Source organism: Euleptes europaea, chromosome 1 (genome assembly GCF_029931775.1).
Source record: "Euleptes europaea isolate rEulEur1 chromosome 1, rEulEur1.hap1, whole genome shotgun sequence".
NCBI lineage: Eukaryota > Metazoa > Chordata > Lepidosauria > Squamata > Sphaerodactylidae > Euleptes > Euleptes europaea.
In genome coordinates, this window is record NC_079312.1 from 17,350,418 (window position 1) to 17,371,167 (window position 20,750).

Consider the following 20,750-nt stretch of genomic DNA (forward strand, 5'->3'; position numbering starts at 1 on the left):
CCGTGTTGTAGAAGGAGGCAAACCACTTTGTAGCTCCCCTCTTGGGCAGCGAGGAAGAGTGGCGTCTGTGCCTGCAGGGAGAAAGAGAGAGTCGAAATAAAGAGCAAACGTCACGTTTCACCTACCTTTTTTAAAACTAAGAAGCCTCAACTTTAGGCTAAGCCGGTATTGAGCAGGAGGTTGGACTAGATGGCCTGTGTGGCCCCTTCCAACTCTACGATTCTACCTACTTGAGCCTTGCCCTGACCTGGATGGCCCAGGCTAGCTGGATGTCATCAGATCTAGAATCTAAGCAGGGGTAGTGTTTGGGTGGGAGGCCGCCAAGGATGTCCAGGGTCACCACACCTAGGCAGGCAACAGCTAAGCCACCTTTCAGCATCTCTTGCCTTGATAACCCTATGGGGTCGGCAGAAGTCAGCTGCGACCTGACGGCGTTTCCAATTCAAGAAGAGTTGGTTTTTATAAGCTGACTTTACCACTTAAGGAAGAATCAAACCAGCTTATAATCACCTCCCCTTCCCCTCCCCACAACAGACACCCTGTGAGGTAGGTGGGGCTGAGAGAGCTCTATCAGAGCTATGACTAGCCCAAGGTCACCTAGGTGTCTTCATGTGGAAGAGTGGGGAAACCAACCAGGTTCATCAGATTAGAGTCCGCCACTTATGCGGAGGTGTGGGGGATCAAACCCAGTTCTCCAAATCAGAGTCCACCACTCCAAACCTCCGCTCTCAACCACTAATAGAATCACAGAGTTGGAAGGGACCACCAGGGTCATCTAGTCCAACCCCCTGCAAAATGCAGGAAACTCACGTCCACCTCGCCCACACACCCCCAGTGACCCCTCCTCCACGCCCAGAAGGTGGCCAAGATGCCCTCCCTCTGATAATCTGCCTAAGGTCATAGAATCACAGTGTTGGGAGGGACCACCTGGGCCATCTAGTCCACCCCTCTGCACAAGGCAGGAAATCCACAACTACCTCCCCCCCAACACCCCCAGCAACCTCTCCTTCATGCCCAGAAGATGCCCAAGAAGATGCCCTCTTATCATCCCCTTAAGGTCATTGAATCACAGTGTTGGGAGGGGAGCCCTCCCCACATCTCCAGTGACCCCTACTCCACGCCCAGAAGATGGCCAAGATGCCCCCCCCTCATCACTACACCACACTGTGGCCCCCTGATCATTTGAGTGGCTCATTTCAGTCTCTCCCACTGCACCGTATCCTTTTTGAGAAGGAGCAACTTACCCGATTGTCCTGGGCATCCTTATCGGCTCCGTTTCGGAGGAGGACGAAGGTGGCGCGCTCGTTGTTGACGGCCGCAGCCCAGTGGAGGGCGCTCTTTCCTGCAGAATGTTGAAAACAAGATTGCCATGGTTGGAAGTCCTGGGGGCTAAATTTGTTATGGATAATGAGCGAGGCCCATGAAAGATACCTTTTATTTCTGAAATGCCATAAAAGCGACATCCAGAAATAATACTTTTGTTGCCCTATAGCAAGAATTTTCCTGTTTGTGAACAAGGCGAATCAGTTGTGAATGAGAATCAAGGCAAGGGGTGGGTGGGTAGGGTTGCCAACCTCCAGGTACTAGCTGGAGATCTCCTGCTATGACAAACTGATCTCCAGCTGATAGAGATCAGTTCCCCTGGAGAAAATGGCCACTTTGGCAATTGGACTCCAAGGCATTGAAGCCCCTCCCCTCCCCAAACCCGGTCTCCTCAGGCTCCGCCCCCCAAAACCTTCCGCTGGTAGTGAAGAGGGACCTGGCAACCCTAGGGGCGGGATTTGAACCTGGGTCTTCTAGATCATAATTTGACACTTTGACCATTGCACCACACTGCCTTATAAAGAACAGGTTTGTAAATTTCTTGCCAGGCCACAATATTTTTATTATTTTATTCACGTATAATATGAGGCTGGTGAAGGGCATTTGGTGTGTATGTTGGGTGGGGTCACATGCTGTGCAAGGCAGAACTATGGCCCTTGCTAGTCATTTTTTTAAGCTATAGGTTTACTTACGATTAAGGGAGTGGATTTCAAAATGCTGGGGTGCCCTACGTTTCCCACACTTGTGGGGCAGGGCAGAAGGCATCTGGTGCATCTAAGGAAGCGAGTTCTGATTCCCAAAAGCTTACACTGGAATAAATTGCGTCGGTCTTTACGGCGCCACCGAGCGAGCTCCTTGTTTTATCCGCCCACTTTTACCTCTCTTGTCCGTGGCCCCGACGTCTACACGATTGGCGACCAGCTCCTCCACCATATTTTCGACCCCGAGTCGCGTGGCCAGGATTAGCGGGGTGGACCCATCGTGCGCGGAGGCGTCCAAGTCTGTCTGTCTATGCCGGAGAAGAATCTGTTGAGAACAATCTTGCTGTCAGTACCGGGTTCTTTTCTAAATAAATGAAAGACAGGGGAGTGGAGTCCTGTGCTCAGTGGCATATTCTGGGGCTTTACGGTACCTCCTTCAACATCACAGTGTTACACACGGTCCTGAGGAAAGAGGATTTTTACCTTGTTAGTGCAAACAGTTTTAAAAGGCCTGGGTGAAATTCATCTCACAAAGCCTAATTGGATCTGTGAGCAGATCTGGAAGAGCAGGGAAGGATAACCAAAGGGTGAGGTTACCCAGCTGGGTAAAAAACTGAGCGTATTTAACTTGTAATAGAAGAAGACGTGGAAGAAGAGTTGGTTTTTACATGCCGACTTTCTCTACCACTTAAGGAAGAATCAAACAGGCTTACAATCACCTCCCCTTCCCCTCCCCACAACAGACACCCTGTGAGGTAGGTGGGGCTGAGAGAGCTCTACGAGAACTGTGACTAGCCCAAGGTCTCCCAGCTGGCTTCAGGTGGAGGAGTGGGGAAACCAACCCGGTTACACCGGATTGGCCTCCGACGCTCATGTGGAGGAGTGGGGAATCAAACCCAGTTCTCCAGATTAGAGTCCACCACTCCAAACCACCGCTCTTAACCACTACACCACGCTGGCTCTCAGTCATATACTGTAGAGATATTGTAATATACTGTAAAGTTCTCCCCATGCTGTTTTGTTGATTTTTGGATACTTTCTGATTACTATTAACCTTTTGTATCAGGGCTCCGTCAATGAACCATGAGTAAATATTTCATTTGCTTCGGGGGGGGGGGGGGGAAGGGCCTGTGTCAAATTTGAGCCAGCCGTTCATCTCCTCTCCAGCCTCATCACAGAAGACTCATCATAGTCAGATCCTCTACTTAGAACTCCCCTCCCTCTCCCCGCCCTTGTTAACCTGGAATACACCCAATGCATCCGCTGCTATGGCGCTGTGCAAAGGGGTCCGGCCCCACTGATCACGGGCGTTGGCATCGGCCCCAGACGCCAGGAGTCTTCGGGCGGCATCGGCGCGGGAGTATCGGGCTGCGAGGTGAAGGGGCGTCTCTCCGGAGTTTTCTTCTTGTCTGTCTGCCCATGACTCCTCCGCTTCTGATATAGGAGTGTGGGCCAAAGGCATCAGCGGGGTCAGACCACAAACTGAAAGGGTGGAAGGTAAGGGGAGTGAGAAGAGCGACGCGTGCATTTTATTTGTTTGTATTCCGATACCAATACCCTTTAATGGCATAAATATATTCCACTTTCCTCCCCAGTTGGGACTCGAAACGGCTTAAAACCACATTCTCCCCTCCTCCATATTCTTACAACAACAACCCTGTGAGGTAGGGCAGGCTGAGAGTTTGGGACGAGCCCATGGTCACCCAGACAGCTACTATGGTAGAAGTGGGGAATTTAAACCCTTGTCAGCTACTCTATCCATTACATCACACTGGCTCGGAGCCCTGTTGCCCATTACCCTTCTCATAAGCACAAATTATATAGATAAAACATATGAGCAACATTCAAGTCTGCTGGCACCTGAAAGACCAACAAAGTTTTTATAAGAACACATAAGAAAAGCCATGCTGGATCAGACCAAGGTCCATAAAGTCCAGCAGTCTGTTCACACCGTAGCAAAACGGGTGCTTCTAGGAAGCCCACAAGCAAGATGACTGCTGCAGCTTTATCCTGCCTGTGTTCCACAGCACCTAATATAGTAGGCCTGCTCCTCTGATCCTGGAGAGAATAGGTGTGCATCACAACTAGTATGCATTTTTACCAGTAACCACTAATAGCCCCGTCCTCCATAATAACATAAGAAAAGCCCTGCTGGATCAGACCCAGGCCCATCAAGTCCAGGATTCTGTTCACACCTTGGCCAACCAGGTGCTTCTAGGAAGCCCACTGTTATGTATGCAATAAACCTAGAGAGTTAAGTGGGAACAGCGGGAACCCAGAACTGATAGTCCATCCAATAGTCCTATTGGAGCACCGTTTGAACCCACCAATTAGAGCACAAGAGGGGAGAAAAGTGCGGGCTATCTGAAGGCATAAAAGTAGGGCGATTGGGCTTTGCTCCCAGTTTGCCATTACGGTTTCCTGGAATAAAGATGTTGTACCCGGACTCAGTCTCCCTCGTTGTGTACCGCCCTCGCTACATAAAACCCACAAACAAGACAACTGCAGCAGCATTGTCCTGCCTGTGTTCCAAAGCACCTAATATAATAGGCCTGCTCCTTTGATCCTGGAGAGAATAGATAAACGTCATGATCAGTATCCATTATATTAATTATAGTCCAGGGTATAAGCTTTCGAGAATCAAAGTTCCCTTTGTCCGATACCTGACCAATCTGCTAAAGGGAGTTGTGACTCTCAAAAGCTTATAGCCTGGAAATCTTGTGGGCTTTAAGGGGCTACCGGATTCAAACCTTGCTCTTCTACTATAGACGAACAAGGCTTACCCACTTGAAGCTACCTACAACATAAAAATGTGGTCAAAGTAAGTCTAAATTAGAGGAAAGAAGCTTACAGACTGTATACTGTAATACTGTAGGCTCAAGCAAAGAAGACACTCGTGGATGGGGAGAGCAGAAAATTGCTCACCATGAAAAAAACTGCAAAGTACCTCCAGAGCTACGAAGAACAGAAGATGAATTAGCTGCCTAGGGAGGTGGTGAGCTCCCCCTCACTGGAAGTCTTTCAGCGGCGGCTGGACAAACACTTATCAGGGATGCTCGAGGCTGATCCTGCATTGAGCAGGAGGTTGGACTAGATGGCCTCTGTGTGGAGCCTTCCAACTCTATGATTCTATGTGCAGTCTCTCCCACTGATTGTAGCCTTTTGGCTACCAAGAAAATGTGTCCTCCTTCCAATGCCTCCATGAGTCAAAATCTGACAGGAAGCTTTTTCTGACATGACATCAGCCCTATGGTTGGCACATCCCTGTATTTTCTCCTTCCTTTGCAGAGGCGGGACTCTCTGTTTTGCCAGGAAGGCAGACCTCTTTATGTACCTGACCCTTGAGTTTTGACATCCTTCAGCTTGGCATTCTTCTCCTGGGCTGAGGTCAGCTTGTTTGACTGCACTTGTTTCTTTGTCCTAGACTGGTCTTGATTTTGGTCTGAAATGGAATCAGGATCATCCTGCTTTAAAAAAAAAGAGAGAGGTTGTGAGACCTGCTCTGGTGCATAACCAGAACTGCAGAGCTGTTTATTTATTTGCTTCTGTTATAGTCTACGTTTCTTATTGCGGCTCAAGGCAGAACACAGAATACCTTGATATTCTCGAGGCTGAGAGGTCCATCGAAGTGGGGGCTTGAACACATATCAGAATCCTCTACAAATTCAGTACCTGACTTCCTTGGCCTGCGTTGAAACGGCAGGGGGGAACAAAAGAAAACAAAAGGTAGTAATACACAGGATGCTTGATAGGTAATCTGCAGCAGGCATATAAGGTTCTCCCAGTCTCTCGGATCAATCCACCAAACTGCTTCTTCCTGTCTTCCTCCATTCTTGAGAGAACTGCGACTGACCCAAGGTCACTCAGCAGGCTTCATGTGGAGGAGCAAGAATCGAACATGGTTCTCCAGATTAGTGTGTGTGTGTTAAGTGCCGTCAAGTCGCTTCCGACTCATGGCGACCCTATGAATGAAAGTCCTCCAAAATGTCCTATCTTTGACAGCCCTGCTCAGATCTTGCAAACTGAAGGCTTTATTGAGTCAGTCCATCTCTTGTTGGGTCTTCCTCTTTTCCTGATGCCCTTTTCCAGATTAGAGTCTTCTCTTAACCACTGCACCATGCTGGCTTCATAAACCCCGCCTGCCATCCTCACTTGTTTTCCTCATCAGCAGAACAACCAGAATCACCTAACATAGGCTGATGTATTATATATTTTGTGCCAGCGGAAAACAGGCTGGTAGGCAACGCAGCACTACACTGGTTCTCTCAGGATAATCATCCTGAACTACCTAGAATCATAGAATCATAGAGTTGGAAGGGACCACCAGGGTCATCAAGTCCAACCCCCTGCACAATGCAGGAAATTCACAACTACCTCCCCCCCCCCAACACCCCTAGTGACCAGAAGATGGCCAAGATGCCCTCCCTCTCATCATCTGCCTAAGGTCACAGAATCAGCATTGCTGACAGATGGCCATCTAACGTCTTCTTAAAAATCTCCAGGGAAGGAGAGCTTACCACCTCCCGAGGAAGCCTGTTCCACTGAGGAACCACTCTAACTTGCAAGAATGTTTTTTTTTTAATTGAAAATACATGCAACACACACATTCCAGAAATTACATTGTTTCAAGGAAACCAATATTTGGAGCACTTTGTCATGATTTAACAAAATGTCATAGAACAACATAGTTGCCTCAATATTCTATATTATGCCTATCTTAAATTTACAGTTCTAAGCAGTGAACAGCTGTTATAGAGCCGTTTTTATTTGATCTATTCGTTAGTCAATTTTTAACGTTACTAAAACGATTTTGTAAAATTTATGTTTATATCAGCCCTACACAATGTTGTAGGAGCCCCGTGGCGCAGAGTGGTAAGCTGCAGTACTGCAGTCAAGAGCTCAAGACCTGAGCTCAATCCCAACGGAAGTTGGTTTCAAGTGGCCGGCTCAAGGTTGACTCAGCCTCCCATCCTTCCGAGGTCGGTAAAAGAAGGACCCAGCTTGCTGGGGGTAAAGGGAAGATGACTGGGGAAGGCACTGGCAAACAACCCCGTAAACGAAGTCTGCCTAGGAAACGTCGGGATGTGACGTCACCCCATAGGTCAGGAATGACCCGGTGCTTGCACAAGAGACTACCTTTACCTTTTTACACAATGCTGTTACTTAACCTGCTTGCTATTTCTTTTTTATTCCCGTTTAACCTAACTACTTAAAATTATTCAGTTTACTAATCAAAACCATTCAATCAAAAATGTAACTAAACATAATCAAAGTACCACTTCTATCTTTTCTGAAACTCTCCCACCGGTCTTCTGTTTACTCGATGAGTGAGTTTTGCCATCACCGCATATTCAGACATCTTTCCTCTCCAGCTTTAAAAAGGTAAAGGTCCTCTGTGCAAGCACCAGGTCATTCCTGACCCATGGGGCGACGTCACATCCTGACGTTTTCTAGGCAGACTTTGTTTTGCGGGGTGGTTTGCCAGTGCCTTCCCCAGTCATCTTCCCTTTACCCCCAGCGAGCTGGGTACTCATTTGACCGACCTCGGAAGGATGGAAGGCTGAGTCAACCTTGAGCTGGCTACCTGAAACCAACTTCCGCTGGGATCGAACTCAGGTCGTGAGCAGAGCTTCGACTGCAGTACTGCAGCTTTTACCACTCTGCGCCATGGGGCTCCTACCACTTCTATCTTTTCTGAAATTCTCCCATCGGTCTTCTGTTTACTAAATGAGTGAGTTTTGCCATCACCGCATATTCAGACATCTTTCCTCTCCAGCTTTACCTTGCAAGAACGTTGTAAGACTTAACCAAGGCAATGCAAGTGATGTGCTCTGAATTTTTTGAGGCGTGATACAACAAACATTGCTATTACTTCTGTATTCTTATATCTAGCAAGGCCGAGGGGCTCTTTGCAAGGACGATCACACAGGCTATCTTTCTCTATACTCACTTCAGTCCGATTGCATCTTCGCCCACAGGTTCTCTCCGGCATCGCCGCTTCTTGCCCTGCTGCGGAGCAAATCCAGGTGGAAGCCAGAGCAAGCCGTGTTCCCGCCGTTGGGGCCGGCGGATCCTCCACACCCCCAAAAAGATGCCAAGCACAACTGCCGCAACTCCGGCCACCACACAGTAAATAAGAGGGCCGGGAAAACGGGAAACTGAGGCCTGAGGATCTAAAGGTGGGAAGCAGAGGGCGTGAAATGTGGGCCTTGTCCTTATCTGTTACTACACTACTAACGCTGAGAAGCCTACATTTCCCAGGGTTCTCTAGGGTGTTAAGCAAGTTCAAGCCTGTGGGCAGAAGGATAATGATATTAGAAGGCTTAGTGATGCCTGGGGATGTGCTTGTGGGAAGCTGTCATCGAAAAAGCTGAGGGAAACTTGGATGTATTCTTTATCTGAGCTGGAAAAAAGTTCACAAAATTTAAATTGTGGTTGATTTCGCTTCCAAATTAAAACTCTAAAACTGTTGTGGCCGTTCACCCAATTTTTTCTTCTTTTTTTTTACCTCAGCTTGATTCCATGGAACATGATTCTAGAAAAAACCTGAATGTTAGGGCCCTGAATGTTAAGCCCTGAATGTTAGGGCTTGTGGAGGAATGTTAAGGTGCTGCTGCTGAGGGTGAACCTTGTGCTTTTAACGGAAACTGGAGCTGTAGAAATCATTAAGTGATGCTTTTTACCTGCAGCATATTGAGCAGCTGTTAAAAGCACAAGAGCAGAGGCTGGTAAAGTCAGCATCCCAAATCTAAAACATCTATAGTTAACACAGGAGGTGTGGAAAACAACATTGTGGCATGCTTTTGAGAGAGTTAATGGGACTGGACCAACTAATTCCATTAAAACACAATGCTTTCTTGCAATATAAAGCTGAATATATCCCAGAATGGGGTTTGCAAGGCAAGAGATGTTCTGAGGTGGTTTGCTATTGCCTGCCTCCGCGTCACACCCCTGGTATTCCTTGGAGATGTCCCATCCAAATACTTATCGCGAGTACAGCGTGCTTATCAGTAGGTCCAAGAACTCTCCACCAGACGGTAGCTGCTACAAAAGTGCTTGTCTTTATTTACAGTGCATCAAATCCAGTATACACTTTACAGTTCTCTCCAGCATAGCCTCTGGCTTGGCATTATACATTTCCACCAACACTGAGCCTCAGAGGCTTTTATACATATAGCTTCCCCAGATAATTACCTGGCCACCTGCAGCATTGCATCACTCTGCCGGCCATATCTGGTTGTATCCAGTCCACCCTGCTGGTGCAAGTCGTTAAAAACCCCTTGCATCAGCTAGATTCAGTGGATCTAATCACACTGACAGCTCCTTCTCAACCAGCTGTCCTGTCATAATATTATAGCATGCTTACATATTCTTGACAATACTTGCTAGGGTCGTGTTTGAGAGTGTGTGACTGGCCCAAGGTTACCCAGCAGGTTTCCCTGGCATAGTGGGGATTTGAGCCGGGGTTTCCCAGATCCTAGTCAGACACCTTAACCGCTACACCACAACCGCTCTCTTCAACTATGCCCAGATGTAAAATGTAGTTGTGTTATTAGTGCCAGCATTTCTCCAATTTACATATGTAGTGGCTATTGCAGTACTTAAGGGAAGCCATACCAGTGTGTGTACTAGATAATGGCCCTGAAATTGCAACCTGAGGCCCTAAAAACAAGTCCCAGAACCAAACTCTTGAGATCAAGCCCTGCAGCCTCAATTTGCTCTCAGAGAAAACTGAAGTTCCAGTCCCCGTGTACCGTTTTTCGCAGACTCAATCCAGGCAGCTACCACCGTGTAGGGAATGAGGGATTCGAGGGTCCCTTTGGCTGCTAAGGCCCCCAGGAAATTCAGGGCAGATTTGGGGGACGTGGGGCACAGCCCTGAGCACAGATTCTCATCCATGGCCAGGAAAACGGTAAACCTATGATATACAAGACAAACAGGTAACATTGTCGTCAGGGAATGAGTCGCTAGAAAGCTAGGTCAGGAAGAAGGTAGTGGGGTGTGGGGTGGGGATAGAAAGCTCTAGAATATTAGGGTTGCCACCTTTATTTTTTGGTCTGTCTATGTTCCTGTGATTTTTGCAGCCAGATAACAGGCAGATTCAACAAGCATGGCCTTTTCCAACAAGGCAAATCTAGGGGAAGATTGATGAGTTGCATTCCTGCTTTTTCATTTATACTCCGCCTTTTTCCCCAATAGGAATCCAAAGTCACTTGCATTGTTACTCCTCCATTTTTATCCTCACAACAACCCTATGAAGTAGGGTAGGCAGAGAGTGTGTGAACTGGCCCCCGATCACCCAGCGAGCTTCCCTGGCAGAGTGAGGATCTGAACCCAAGGCTCACAGATCCTAGTCTGATGCTCTAACCACTACACTACACTGGCTCTCTCTGAGTCACCTGTTGAATATAATACAGCTGTCAAAATCACAGAATGCCTGCCCTTAAAAAGGTAGCAACCCTCTAGAGAACCCTCAAGAAAAGATTCTGGCTTTATGCCTGGCACAGCGCTTGTGCTAAGTAGAAGAGTTGGTTTTTATAAGCAGACTTTCTCTACCACTTCAGGAAGAATCAAACCGGCTTACAATCACCTTCCCTTCCCCTCCCCACAACAGACACCCCATGAGTTAGGTGGAGCGGAGAGATTGTGACTAGCCCAAGGTCACCCAGTTAGCTTCATGTGTAGGAAAGGGGAAACAAATCTAGTTCACCAGATTAGCCTCCGCTGCTCATGCGGAGAAGTGGGGAATCAAGCCTGGTTCTCCAGATCAGAATCCACTGCTCCAAACCACTGCTCTTAACCACTACACTATGCTGCCGCTCTAAAAAGTGTGCAGGAAAGTGAAAAATTGCCAAAAGCTTGTGCTGAAACATGAAAGGACAATTTATGTATTTACTTATAGCACTTGAGTGCCACCTCTCTCACCAAAGTGATCCAAAACGGCTCACAGAAAGATATACGAACCCATCAGATTTCAACATATAAAATAAAAGCTGACAGAAACAAACAAAATAAAGATATCCTGGGTTGTGGCTGGTTGATGCTGCTGCCTGGCCCAGCAGCATCTTTAAATTGCCTAACAAGATAAAGAGGGGAGTGGTACCTAGGACTAAATGACCTGGGAAAAGTACCACTATGGAAACACAAAGCTGTTTTGTGTGTGTTAATTAATGGTGTATTCTTTCATTTATGAACTTTTATACAAAAATGGTAACATAAATCTTGAGCTAGCGTACTAATGAGATAATTGAGACAACATTAGACAAGGTTTTGTGGTTTCTCCTTGGCTGTTTATGCTTGGTAATTAGCAGCGCGTTCCAGGCTGAAGTGCCCCGCATATTTTGTTGAGTTCTTCACGCTGAACCGTAATTCCAGAAGTCACTGAAGCCAGCGCATACCTGCTTCGCATTTCTTAAGAGCCCCTTTAATGCGACCTTTGTTATTTGCTCCATCCCTGCCTCGAAGCATCCCACTCAAGGAAGCATGGAGAATCACAGCCACGGGTTAGCTTTGCAAAGGACGATTGCTAATTGCTATGCAAACGAAGGAACAAAGGAGCAGGCGAGTGGGGGGGTGGAATTTGTTTGACTTTCTCCTCTTGCATCAAGACTGTGAATAGGCATTTTAAAGGTCAGATTTTAAAAGGAACTTTGAGCAAGCATCAAAATCGACCCCACATAAATGGCCCTTGTTTCACTGCTGATTCTTCAGAAGTCTGTCTCTTTAAATTTCACAGGTGAATCTTAGCTGCTTCCTTAGAAGTCTTAGTGATTCTGACCCCTGTTTACCAAGAAAATTTTCAGTTAAACCTTGACAAAGACCTTTGCGAGAGAAGAGACATGAGCCCGAAGGAGGGGGGTTTGTCAAGGTTTCACTGAAAATGTTCTTGGTAAACAGGGATCAGAATCAGTAAGACTTCTAAGGAAGCAGCTAAGATTCACCTGACAGACCTCTGAAGCAGCAGCAGTGAAACAAGGAGAAATCGTGAAACCTTGTCTTGTCTAATGTTATCTGAAGTATATCATTTGTACACTAGCTCATGATTTATGTCACAGTTTTTGTTTAAAAGTTCATAAATGAAAGACTATACCATTAATGAACACATACAAAACAGCATTATGTTTCCATCGTGGTGCTTTTTCTAAGTCATTTTGACACAGGGGTGTGAGCCAAAGGGCTCTTGGCTCTGAGCCTAGAGCTTACAGCCTAAGTCCTGGGTCAAAATGACTTAGAAAAAGTACCACTGTGGAAACATAAAGCTGTTTTGTATGTGCTCATTAACGGTATATTCTTTCATTTATGTGCCTCTGGCAAGGATCGTGTGGGGCAGACAAATCGAGTTGTCCGTACAGAGCGAGGGCCTTTCTCTTACCCGATGGTCTCGGCAGCAGATTTCTCCTTTGCCCCTGTCCAGTTGCTGCTGGTTCCAAGCTCTTCTTTTCCCGTGTAGGGGTAAATTCTCTCTCTCCCCTGAGGGTCCCGTTGAAGCCGCAGCGCCCCACGCAGAGCGACAGCCAGGGAGCGCAGGAACTGGGGCAGCCCTTCTCGGGGTAGGAGAATCACCAGGCCCAACGCTGGGCCCTCCACGGAGGCAGGCCAGCAGTCTCCCCCGTCCCAGCCACAAAGGACTGTGTCGCAGCCTCCATCACAGTAGCCGTCAGAGAAGTGGTCCCAGCAGTATCGCTCATACAGAGGGCTGAGGAGAAGAACAGGCACAGAGGTGGCTGAATTAGGGTTGCCAACCTCCAGGTACCAGCTGGAGATCTCCTGCTAATGGAGATCAGATCACCTGGAGAAAAATGGCCGCTTTGGCAATTGGTCTCTTTGGCATTGAAGTCCCTCCCCTCCCCAAACCCCACCCTCCTCGGGCTCCGCCTTAAACATCTCCAGGTATTTCCCAACCTGGCACTGGCAACCCTAGGCTGAATGGCACGCTCTAGAAGGGGAACCCCAATCAGTCATCCTCCAAGCCTCCCTTAAGTCCACCATAAGGTAATGTGTAAGTGATGTGTATGTGAACACAGACTAACATACACAAGGCCTGCTACACTATAAACTATGAGTGAGCAGCAAGAATAGTTTCTGACCTGGATAGCCCAGGCTGGCCTGGTTTTTCTTGTCAGATCCCAGAATCTAAGGAGGGTTGTTCTTGGTTGTTACTTGGATGGGAAACCACCAAGGATCACCAAGGAAGTCCAGGGTTACTACGCAGAGGCAGGCAATGGCAAGCCACCTCTAAACATCTCTTGCCTTGAAAACCCTGTGGGGTTGCCAGATTGGCTGCGACTTGACAGCGATAGATAGGCAGACAGACAGACAAACAGACAGATGGAGATAGACAGAAGGAAGGAAGGAAGGAAGGAAGGAAGGAAGGAAGGAAGGAACCATAGAGTTGGAAGGGACCACCAGGGTCTTCTAGTCCAACCCCCTGCACAATGCAGGCAATTAACAACTACCCCCCCCACATCCCCAGTGACCCCAACCCTCGCCCCACAATGCAGGATCCCACAATCAAAGAACTCCCGACAGATGGCCATCCAGCCTCTGCTTAAAGACCTCTAAAGACGGGGACTCCACCACCCTCCGAGGAAGTGAATTCCACTATTGAACAGCCCTCACCATCATGTTTAGGTGGAATCGCTTTTCTATTAGTTTAAATCCATTACTCCGTGTCCTAGTCTCTGGAGCAACAGAGAACAAGCTAGTTCCCTCATCAACATGACATCCCTTCAAATATTTAAACATGGCTATCATGTCTCCCCTCAACCTTCTCCAAACTAAACAAACCCAACTCCCTAAGTCTCTCCTCATAGGGCATGGATTCCAGACCTCTGACCATTACGGACGGCCTCCTCTGGACCCGCTCAAACTTGTCAACATCCTTCTTAAATTGTGGAGCCCAAAACTGGACACAGTATTCCAAGTGAGGTCTGACCAATGCAGAATACAGTGGTAGTATTACTTCTCTTGATCTAGACACAATACTCCTATTGATGCAGCCCAGAATTGCATTGGCCTTCTTAGCTGCCATATCACACTGTTGACTCATGTTCAGTTTGTGGTCTACTAAGACTCCCAGATCTCTTTCACACGTACTGTTGTCAAGCCAACTATCTCCCATCCTGTACCTTATGTTGTTTCTGCCTAGGTGAAGTACCTTACACTTCTCCCTACTGAAATCCATTTTATTACTTATGGCCCAGCTCTCCAGTCTATCAAGGTCATTCTGAACTCTGACCCTATCCTCCGGGGTATTAACTACCCATCCTAACTTGGTGTCATCTGCAAATTTGATTAGCATGCTCTCTATTCCATCATCCAAGTCATTTATTAAAATATTAAATAGTACCGGTCCCAGGACAGACCCCTGTGGTACCCCACTGGTCACTCCTCTCCAGGATGAAGTTGTGCCATTAATGAGCACCCTTTGGGTTCGGTTGGTCAACCAATTTCCAATCCACCTAACAGTAGCAGTGTCCAGCCCACATTTTACTAGCTTTGTTTCAAGATGATCATGGGGGACTTTATCAAAGGCTTTACTGAAATCAAGGTACACTACATCTACAGCATTCCCTTCATCTACCATACTTGTCACTCTATCAAAAAAAAAAGAGATTAGTTTGGCATGACCTGTTTTTGAGAAACACATGTTGACTGTCATTGATCACGGCATTCCTTTCTAAGTGCTTACAGACTGTCTAATTATTTGCTCTAGTATTTTACCTGGTATTGATGTCAGGCTGACTGGGCGATAATTGTTTGGGATTTCTTTCCTTCCCTTTCAAAAGATGGGAACCACATTAGCCCTCCTCCAGTCTGCTGGAACTTCTCCTGTTCTCTATGAATTCTCAAAGATTATTGCCAGTGGTTCTGAAATCACTTCAGCCAGTTCTTTTAACACCCTTGGATGCAGTTCATCAGGCCCCGGAGACTTGAATTCATCAAGAGTAGCCAGGTATTCCCGTACTAGCTCAGTGTCTATACTATGCTGTAATTCCCCTAGTGCAACCTCTGCTCCATTATTCCCAGGTTGAGCACTATTCCCCTTTTGGGAGAAGACTGATACAAAAAGGGAGTTAAGTAATTCTGCCTTTTCTGCCTCCCCTGTTAATAACTCACTGTCCTCTCCACACAATGACCCGATCGTTACCTTGCTGTTCCTTTTGTTATGGACATAACCAAAAAACCTTTTTTTTTAACTTCCTTGGCTAGCCGGAGCTCATTCTGCACTTTAGCCTTCCTGACTTTATCCCTGCGTGGGTTGGCTACTTGTTTGAATTCCTCTTTGTTGATTTCTCCCTTTTTCCATTTCTTGTACATGCCCTTCTTAAATCCTATCTCAACCAAAAGTTCTTTAGACATCCACCCTGGTTTCTTCAAACCTCTACCATTTTTTTCTCCTCGTGGGAACTGATTTAAATTGTGCCTTCAATATCTCCCTTTTAAGAATTTCCCATCCTTCATGTACTCCCTTCTCATTCAATATTCTCACCCACGGGATCACACCTAGTAGTTCCCTAAATTTACTGAAATCAGCTTTCCTAAAGTCTAGAATACATGTTTGACTATTTCTTGCTTCTCCTTTCTGCTGTATAACAAACTCCAGGAGAACATGGTCACTCCCACCTAAAGATCCCACTCCTTCTACTCTTCTAAAGATCCCACTCCTTCTAGGAAGGAAGGGAGGGAGGGAGGGATGGAGGGAGGAAGGGACAGGCGGACAGACAGATAGATAGACAGATGGGTAGACAGATGGATAGATGGACGGACAGGCAGTCAGACGGATGGGTGGATAGACTGATGGACAGATAGATAGAGAGAGAAATAGACAGACAGAGAAGCTACAGAAATATAGATGCTTAATCTCGTCAGTTCTCGAAAGCTAAGCAGGGAAGGGAGACCACCAAGGAAGACTCTGCAGAGGAAGATGATGGCAAACCACCTCTGCTTCTCACTTGCCTTGAAAGCCCCTTGCTGGGGTTGCCATAAGTCCGAAGGACTTGACGGCACTTCTCTCTCTCTCTCTCTCTCTCTCTCTCTCTCTCTCTCTCTCTCACACACACACACACACACACACACACACACACACAATGGGATGCTGTCCATGAAAAGCTTCAGTGGCCCATTTCTGCCTATTAAGCCTCTATTAAAGTGCCAGGGTGTTTTTCTCCAAGCCTGTAGGCAACCCTTTCTGTGATACCCCTGGGTGGCCACTCACTTGCACCGCATCTGTCGGCTGCAGTCGTAGCCATCGAACAGGCACTCCTCGTTATCGCAAGGATGGTGGCATTGTCCATCCCGGAAAGTTGTCCAGCACATGTCCTGCTTGGGGCAGCCGACCCAGGGATCTAGCACCCCTAGGGAGCAGTCGCCCCCATCCCAGTAGTTTTCAGGGGAGCTGCAGATTCGGTCACAACGTCCATCTCCTGCCACCTGCTGGCATTCAACGGTAGTGTTGGAAGCAGGGCAGGACCTGGAAGAGCACTGGGGCAGGCGGCAGTCTGGTCCGGAGAACCCCCCCAAGCAGAGGCATTGGAGTCCGGACGGATGGAAAATGCAGACCCCTCCATTGTGGCAATAGAGGATCCCGCACCGAGGAGCATGCAGGTCGCAGGTGGCTCCATCATAACCCTAAGTAGGGAAAGAAGGTTTATTTTGGGGGGGTTGGGGGGACTAATTTTGAGTCACAGCACAATCAGAAACCATGATTAGCATGGTATAGTAGTTACGAGTTGTGGTTTGGAGCGGCGGACACTAATCTGGAGAACTGGGTTGGTTTCCCCACTCCTCCACATGAAGCCAGCTGGGTGACTTTGGGCTAGTCACAGTTCTCTTAGAGCTCTCTCAGCCCTACCTACCTCACAGAGAGTCTGTTGTGGGGAGGGGAAGGGAAGGTGATTGTAAGCTGGTTTGATTCTTCCTTAAGTGATAGAGGAAGTCGGCATATAAAAACCAACTTTTCTTCCTCTTCTTCTTCCTCTTTTCTCTGAATTTAAAAAAGCTATTTTATACCAGCCCGGACTTGGATGGCCCAGGCTGGCCCAATCTCATCAGCTCTCGGAAGCTGAGCAGGGTCAGCCCTGGTCAGTATTTGGACGGGAGACCTCCAAGGAATACCACGGTCGTGACGCAGAGGCAGGCAATGGCAAACCACCTCTGAACATCTCTTGCCTTGAGAACCCTACAGGGTCACCGTAAGCTGGCTGTGACTTGATGGCGTTCTCCACCACCACCACCACCATCGTATACCATGCAGGGCCCCATTGGCCCATCTACAGTAGTACTTTTCATTTAAGTGTGTTTTCCCCCTGCCCTTCTTCCACGGAGCTCAGGACATTGCTCTCCCATTTTATCCTCACAACCAACCATGTATAGTATATTGTCGAAGGCTTTCACGGTCAGAGTTCATTGGTTCTTGTAGGTTATCCGGGCTGTGTGACCGTGGTCTTGGTATTTTCTTTCCTGACGTTTCGCCAGCAGCTGTGGCAGGCATCTTCAGAGGAGTAACACTGAAGGACAGTGTCTCTCAGTGTCAGGTGTGTAGGAAGAGTAATATATAGTCAGAAAGAGGTTGGGTTTGAGCTGAGTCATTGTCCTGCAAAAAGTATCAAAGGTAATGTGCTAATCATCTTGATACTTACAGGACATTGATTAGCACATTACCTTTGATACTTTTTGCAGGACAATGACTCAGCTCAAACCCAACCCCTTTCTGACTATATATTACTCTTCCTACACACTTGACACTGAGAGACACTGTCCTTCAGTGTTACTCCTCTGAAGATGCCTGCCACAGCTGCTGGCAAAACGTCAGGAAAGAAAATACCAAGACCATGGTCACACAGCCAGGATAACCTACAAGAGCTCATGTATAGTATGGTATCTGAAGAAGTGAGCTGTGGCTCACGAAAGCTCATACCCTGCCAGAAAATATTTTTGTTAGTCTTTAAGGTGCTACTGGACTCTTGCTCTTTTCTATCCATGTATTGTATGCTTGGCTGAGAGAGGGTGACTGGCCTGAAGTCCGCCCAGCAAGCCTCATAGAGAAGATGGCATTTGAAGGTGGGTCTACCAGATACTAATCCAGTACTGTAACTATTACAACACACTGCCTTTGTGCTACCTACGTTTTCCTACCTACTAACAGCGGGTTTTTTGCATTTTCTGAAAACCGGCTCTTAAGCGTTTTCAAAATGGTTCCACCAGAGAAAATCCAGGTCTGGGAGGGCTAGTACCTATTGGCTAGTACCCGTGTTGTTGGTTTTTTTGCAGTTCTGCATGAGTTTTGCTCCCTCTTGTGGTCAATTTGATATGACGCAGGTTTAAGTCCAGCGTTTCTCCCTGCAGATTTAAACTGCAGGTTTTCATGCCGGACTTAAACCTGTTTCATATTGAATTGACCACTAGAGGGAGCAAAACGCTTGCAGAACTGCACCTCCCCCCTCGAAGAAACAGGAACTTAGAAGCAAGGAAAAAGAGAATGCAGAAAAGCCCTACCTCTTGTTTTAGAAACTCGACTTCTGTTCTCAGTGACATCTGGCTGTAGCTTCGCAATTTGGCTAGCTCTGTTCTTACCTGAGGACAGTGGCAGGTAAATTCCAGAAGATTGTCGGGCAACACATGACAACTTCCTCCATTGAGGCATGGGTTTGGCTGACAACTGTTCATCACAGACTCACACAGAATCCCTGGGGGAAAGGAAGGAAAGCAAAGTTCGGAGGGGCTGTTGTTTTTGTCCAAGTAACAGTTTGTCTCATCCAAACATTCCATCCCAAGCGAAAGACTTAGTTTCAAGTTGCCCACAGTTCTCTGATCACTCCAGGGCCTTGGGGAAAATGTCTCCCAACCTACTCTATCGCCCAGGGCTTGCCACCTTGCTGGCTACCCTCATTGGCAGTGGAGAAGCACCTGCTGGATTTATTTATTTAGGGAATTTTTATGCCACCTCATCTGGGGAACTTACCTGAGGCAGCCTACGAAATAATAAAACACAAACATTGTGTGTGTGTGTGTGTGTGTGTTAAGTGCCGTCAAGTCGCTTCCGACTCATGGCAACCCTATGAATGAAAGTCTTCCAAAATGTCCTATCTTTGAAAGCCTTGCTCAGATCTTGCAAATTGAGGGCCGTGGCTTCCTTTATTGAGTCAATCCATCTCTTGTTGGGTCTTCCTCTTTTCCTGCTGCCCTCAACTTTTCCTAGCATGACTGTCTTTTCCAGTGACTCTTGTCGTCTCATGACGTGACCAAAATACGATAGCCGCAGTTAGGAGTGAAGCGGCTTTCATCATAAAGCGCACATCTTATCGATGCCCACCCCCCGTGTCTTACCTGTATACCCTGGCAGGCACAAACACTGGAAGCCGTTGGCATGGGACTGGCAACTGTGGGCGCCGGAGGGGTGGCAAGGTTGGGAGAAGCAGGGGTCTACCACCCCCTGGCAATGGTCACCAACATACCCAGGAGGGCAGAGGCAAGAAACCCCTTCAGGCCGAGCCAAGCAGGTCCCCCCATGATAGCAATGGGAAGTAGGAAGGGAACAGGGGTCCAAATCACAAGTGGGACCTGGAAGAAGGATAAGAACATAAGAACATATGGAAGGCCATGCAGGATCAGACCCAGGCCCATCAAGTCCAGCAATCTGTTCACATGGTGGCAAACCGGTGGCTCTAGGAAGCCCACAAACATTGGGCATTGGGCTATCATGTGTTCTGTCTCCCCTTACGTACCTTTGGTCCCCAGGGGGCAGAGGCACTGGTATCCATCAGGTGTCTCAGTACAGACTCTTCCATCGGGGCATTTCTTCCCAGGTAGGCACTGTGAGGAAATCTGGGGTTTGTGGCCTGGATCTATTTCTGATGATTGACTGTTTCCTAGTGTCTTCTTTTCAAAAAAAAGAATTGTAAATATTGGTATTCTCCCTAGCAGCTGAAATGACTAAACTGAAGAAGAAGAGTTGGTTTTTTTATGCCAACTTTCTCTACCACTTAAGGAAGACTCAAACCAGCTTATAATCACCTTCCCTTCCCCTCCCCACAACAGACACCCTGTGAGGTAGGTGGGGCTGAGAGAGCTCAGAGAACTGTGACTAGCCCAAGGTCACCCAGCTGGCTTCATGTGTAGGTGTGTTAAAACCAGCCTGGTTCACCAGATTAGCCTCCACCGCTCATGTGAAGGAGTGGGGAATCAATCCCATTCTCCAGATTAGAATCCACCGCTCCAAACCACCACTCTTAACCACTACACCACGCTGGCTGTCCGAGGCCATTTTACTTTGGTTATATAATGAGAAGATAAGAAAGGATAATAATGCTTGGAAAAGTAGAAGGCAGCAGGAAAGACCTAACACGAGATGGACACACCTGACAATCATCCCCTCCAGATGGATACGGGCATTGGTCTCCCTTCTGGGTTGTCTTTTGGTGGCAACGAGAGCCTTCCCAGCCAAGCGGGCAGAGGCAAAATGGAGCAAATTCCTTCACGACGCACTGGCCTCCGTTTTGACAGGGGTCTGTAGCAACACATGGGAAGACAAGGGCAGGGAGAATAAAACAAAAGCTTTTAACAACTTTCTGTTTCACTAGGCAGAATTCCTATGCTTTGAACCACTATCTGATGAGGCGGATATCAATTCCAGAGCCTTTTGCCTGACAATGAAATAGCTTTACCTGTTAAATGTCTGACTGTCATGAAGGGATTAAAGACACAGAAGCCATGCTAACAATAAAG

At 47.5% G+C, this 20,750-nt stretch overlaps 1 protein-coding gene across 1 annotated transcript in view; it reads right to left on the minus strand.

Moving 5' to 3' along the window:
* Positions 1 to 2,226: 2,226 nt before the first annotated feature.
* The window catches only part of NOTCH4 (notch receptor 4), a 31,798-nt gene continuing 13,274 nt past the window's right edge, over positions 2,227 to 20,750 (minus strand). Inside the window, exons 11-21 of the mRNA XM_056845702.1 lie at positions 20,384 to 20,532; positions 19,751 to 19,838; positions 19,353 to 19,586; positions 18,600 to 18,712; positions 16,243 to 16,655; positions 12,397 to 12,720; positions 9,779 to 9,942; positions 7,975 to 8,197; positions 5,620 to 5,710; positions 5,432 to 5,488; positions 2,227 to 2,324 (exon numbers count right to left, since the gene is read on the minus strand). Coding sequence (XP_056701680.1) covers positions 2,286 to 2,324; positions 5,432 to 5,488; positions 5,620 to 5,710; positions 7,975 to 8,197; positions 9,779 to 9,942; positions 12,397 to 12,720; positions 16,243 to 16,655; positions 18,600 to 18,712; positions 19,353 to 19,586; positions 19,751 to 19,838; positions 20,384 to 20,532 — 1,895 coding nt within the window. The 3' untranslated portion in view covers positions 2,227 to 2,285. The remainder of the gene's footprint in view (positions 2,325 to 5,431; positions 5,489 to 5,619; positions 5,711 to 7,974; positions 8,198 to 9,778; positions 9,943 to 12,396; positions 12,721 to 16,242; positions 16,656 to 18,599; positions 18,713 to 19,352; positions 19,587 to 19,750; positions 19,839 to 20,383; positions 20,533 to 20,750) is intronic.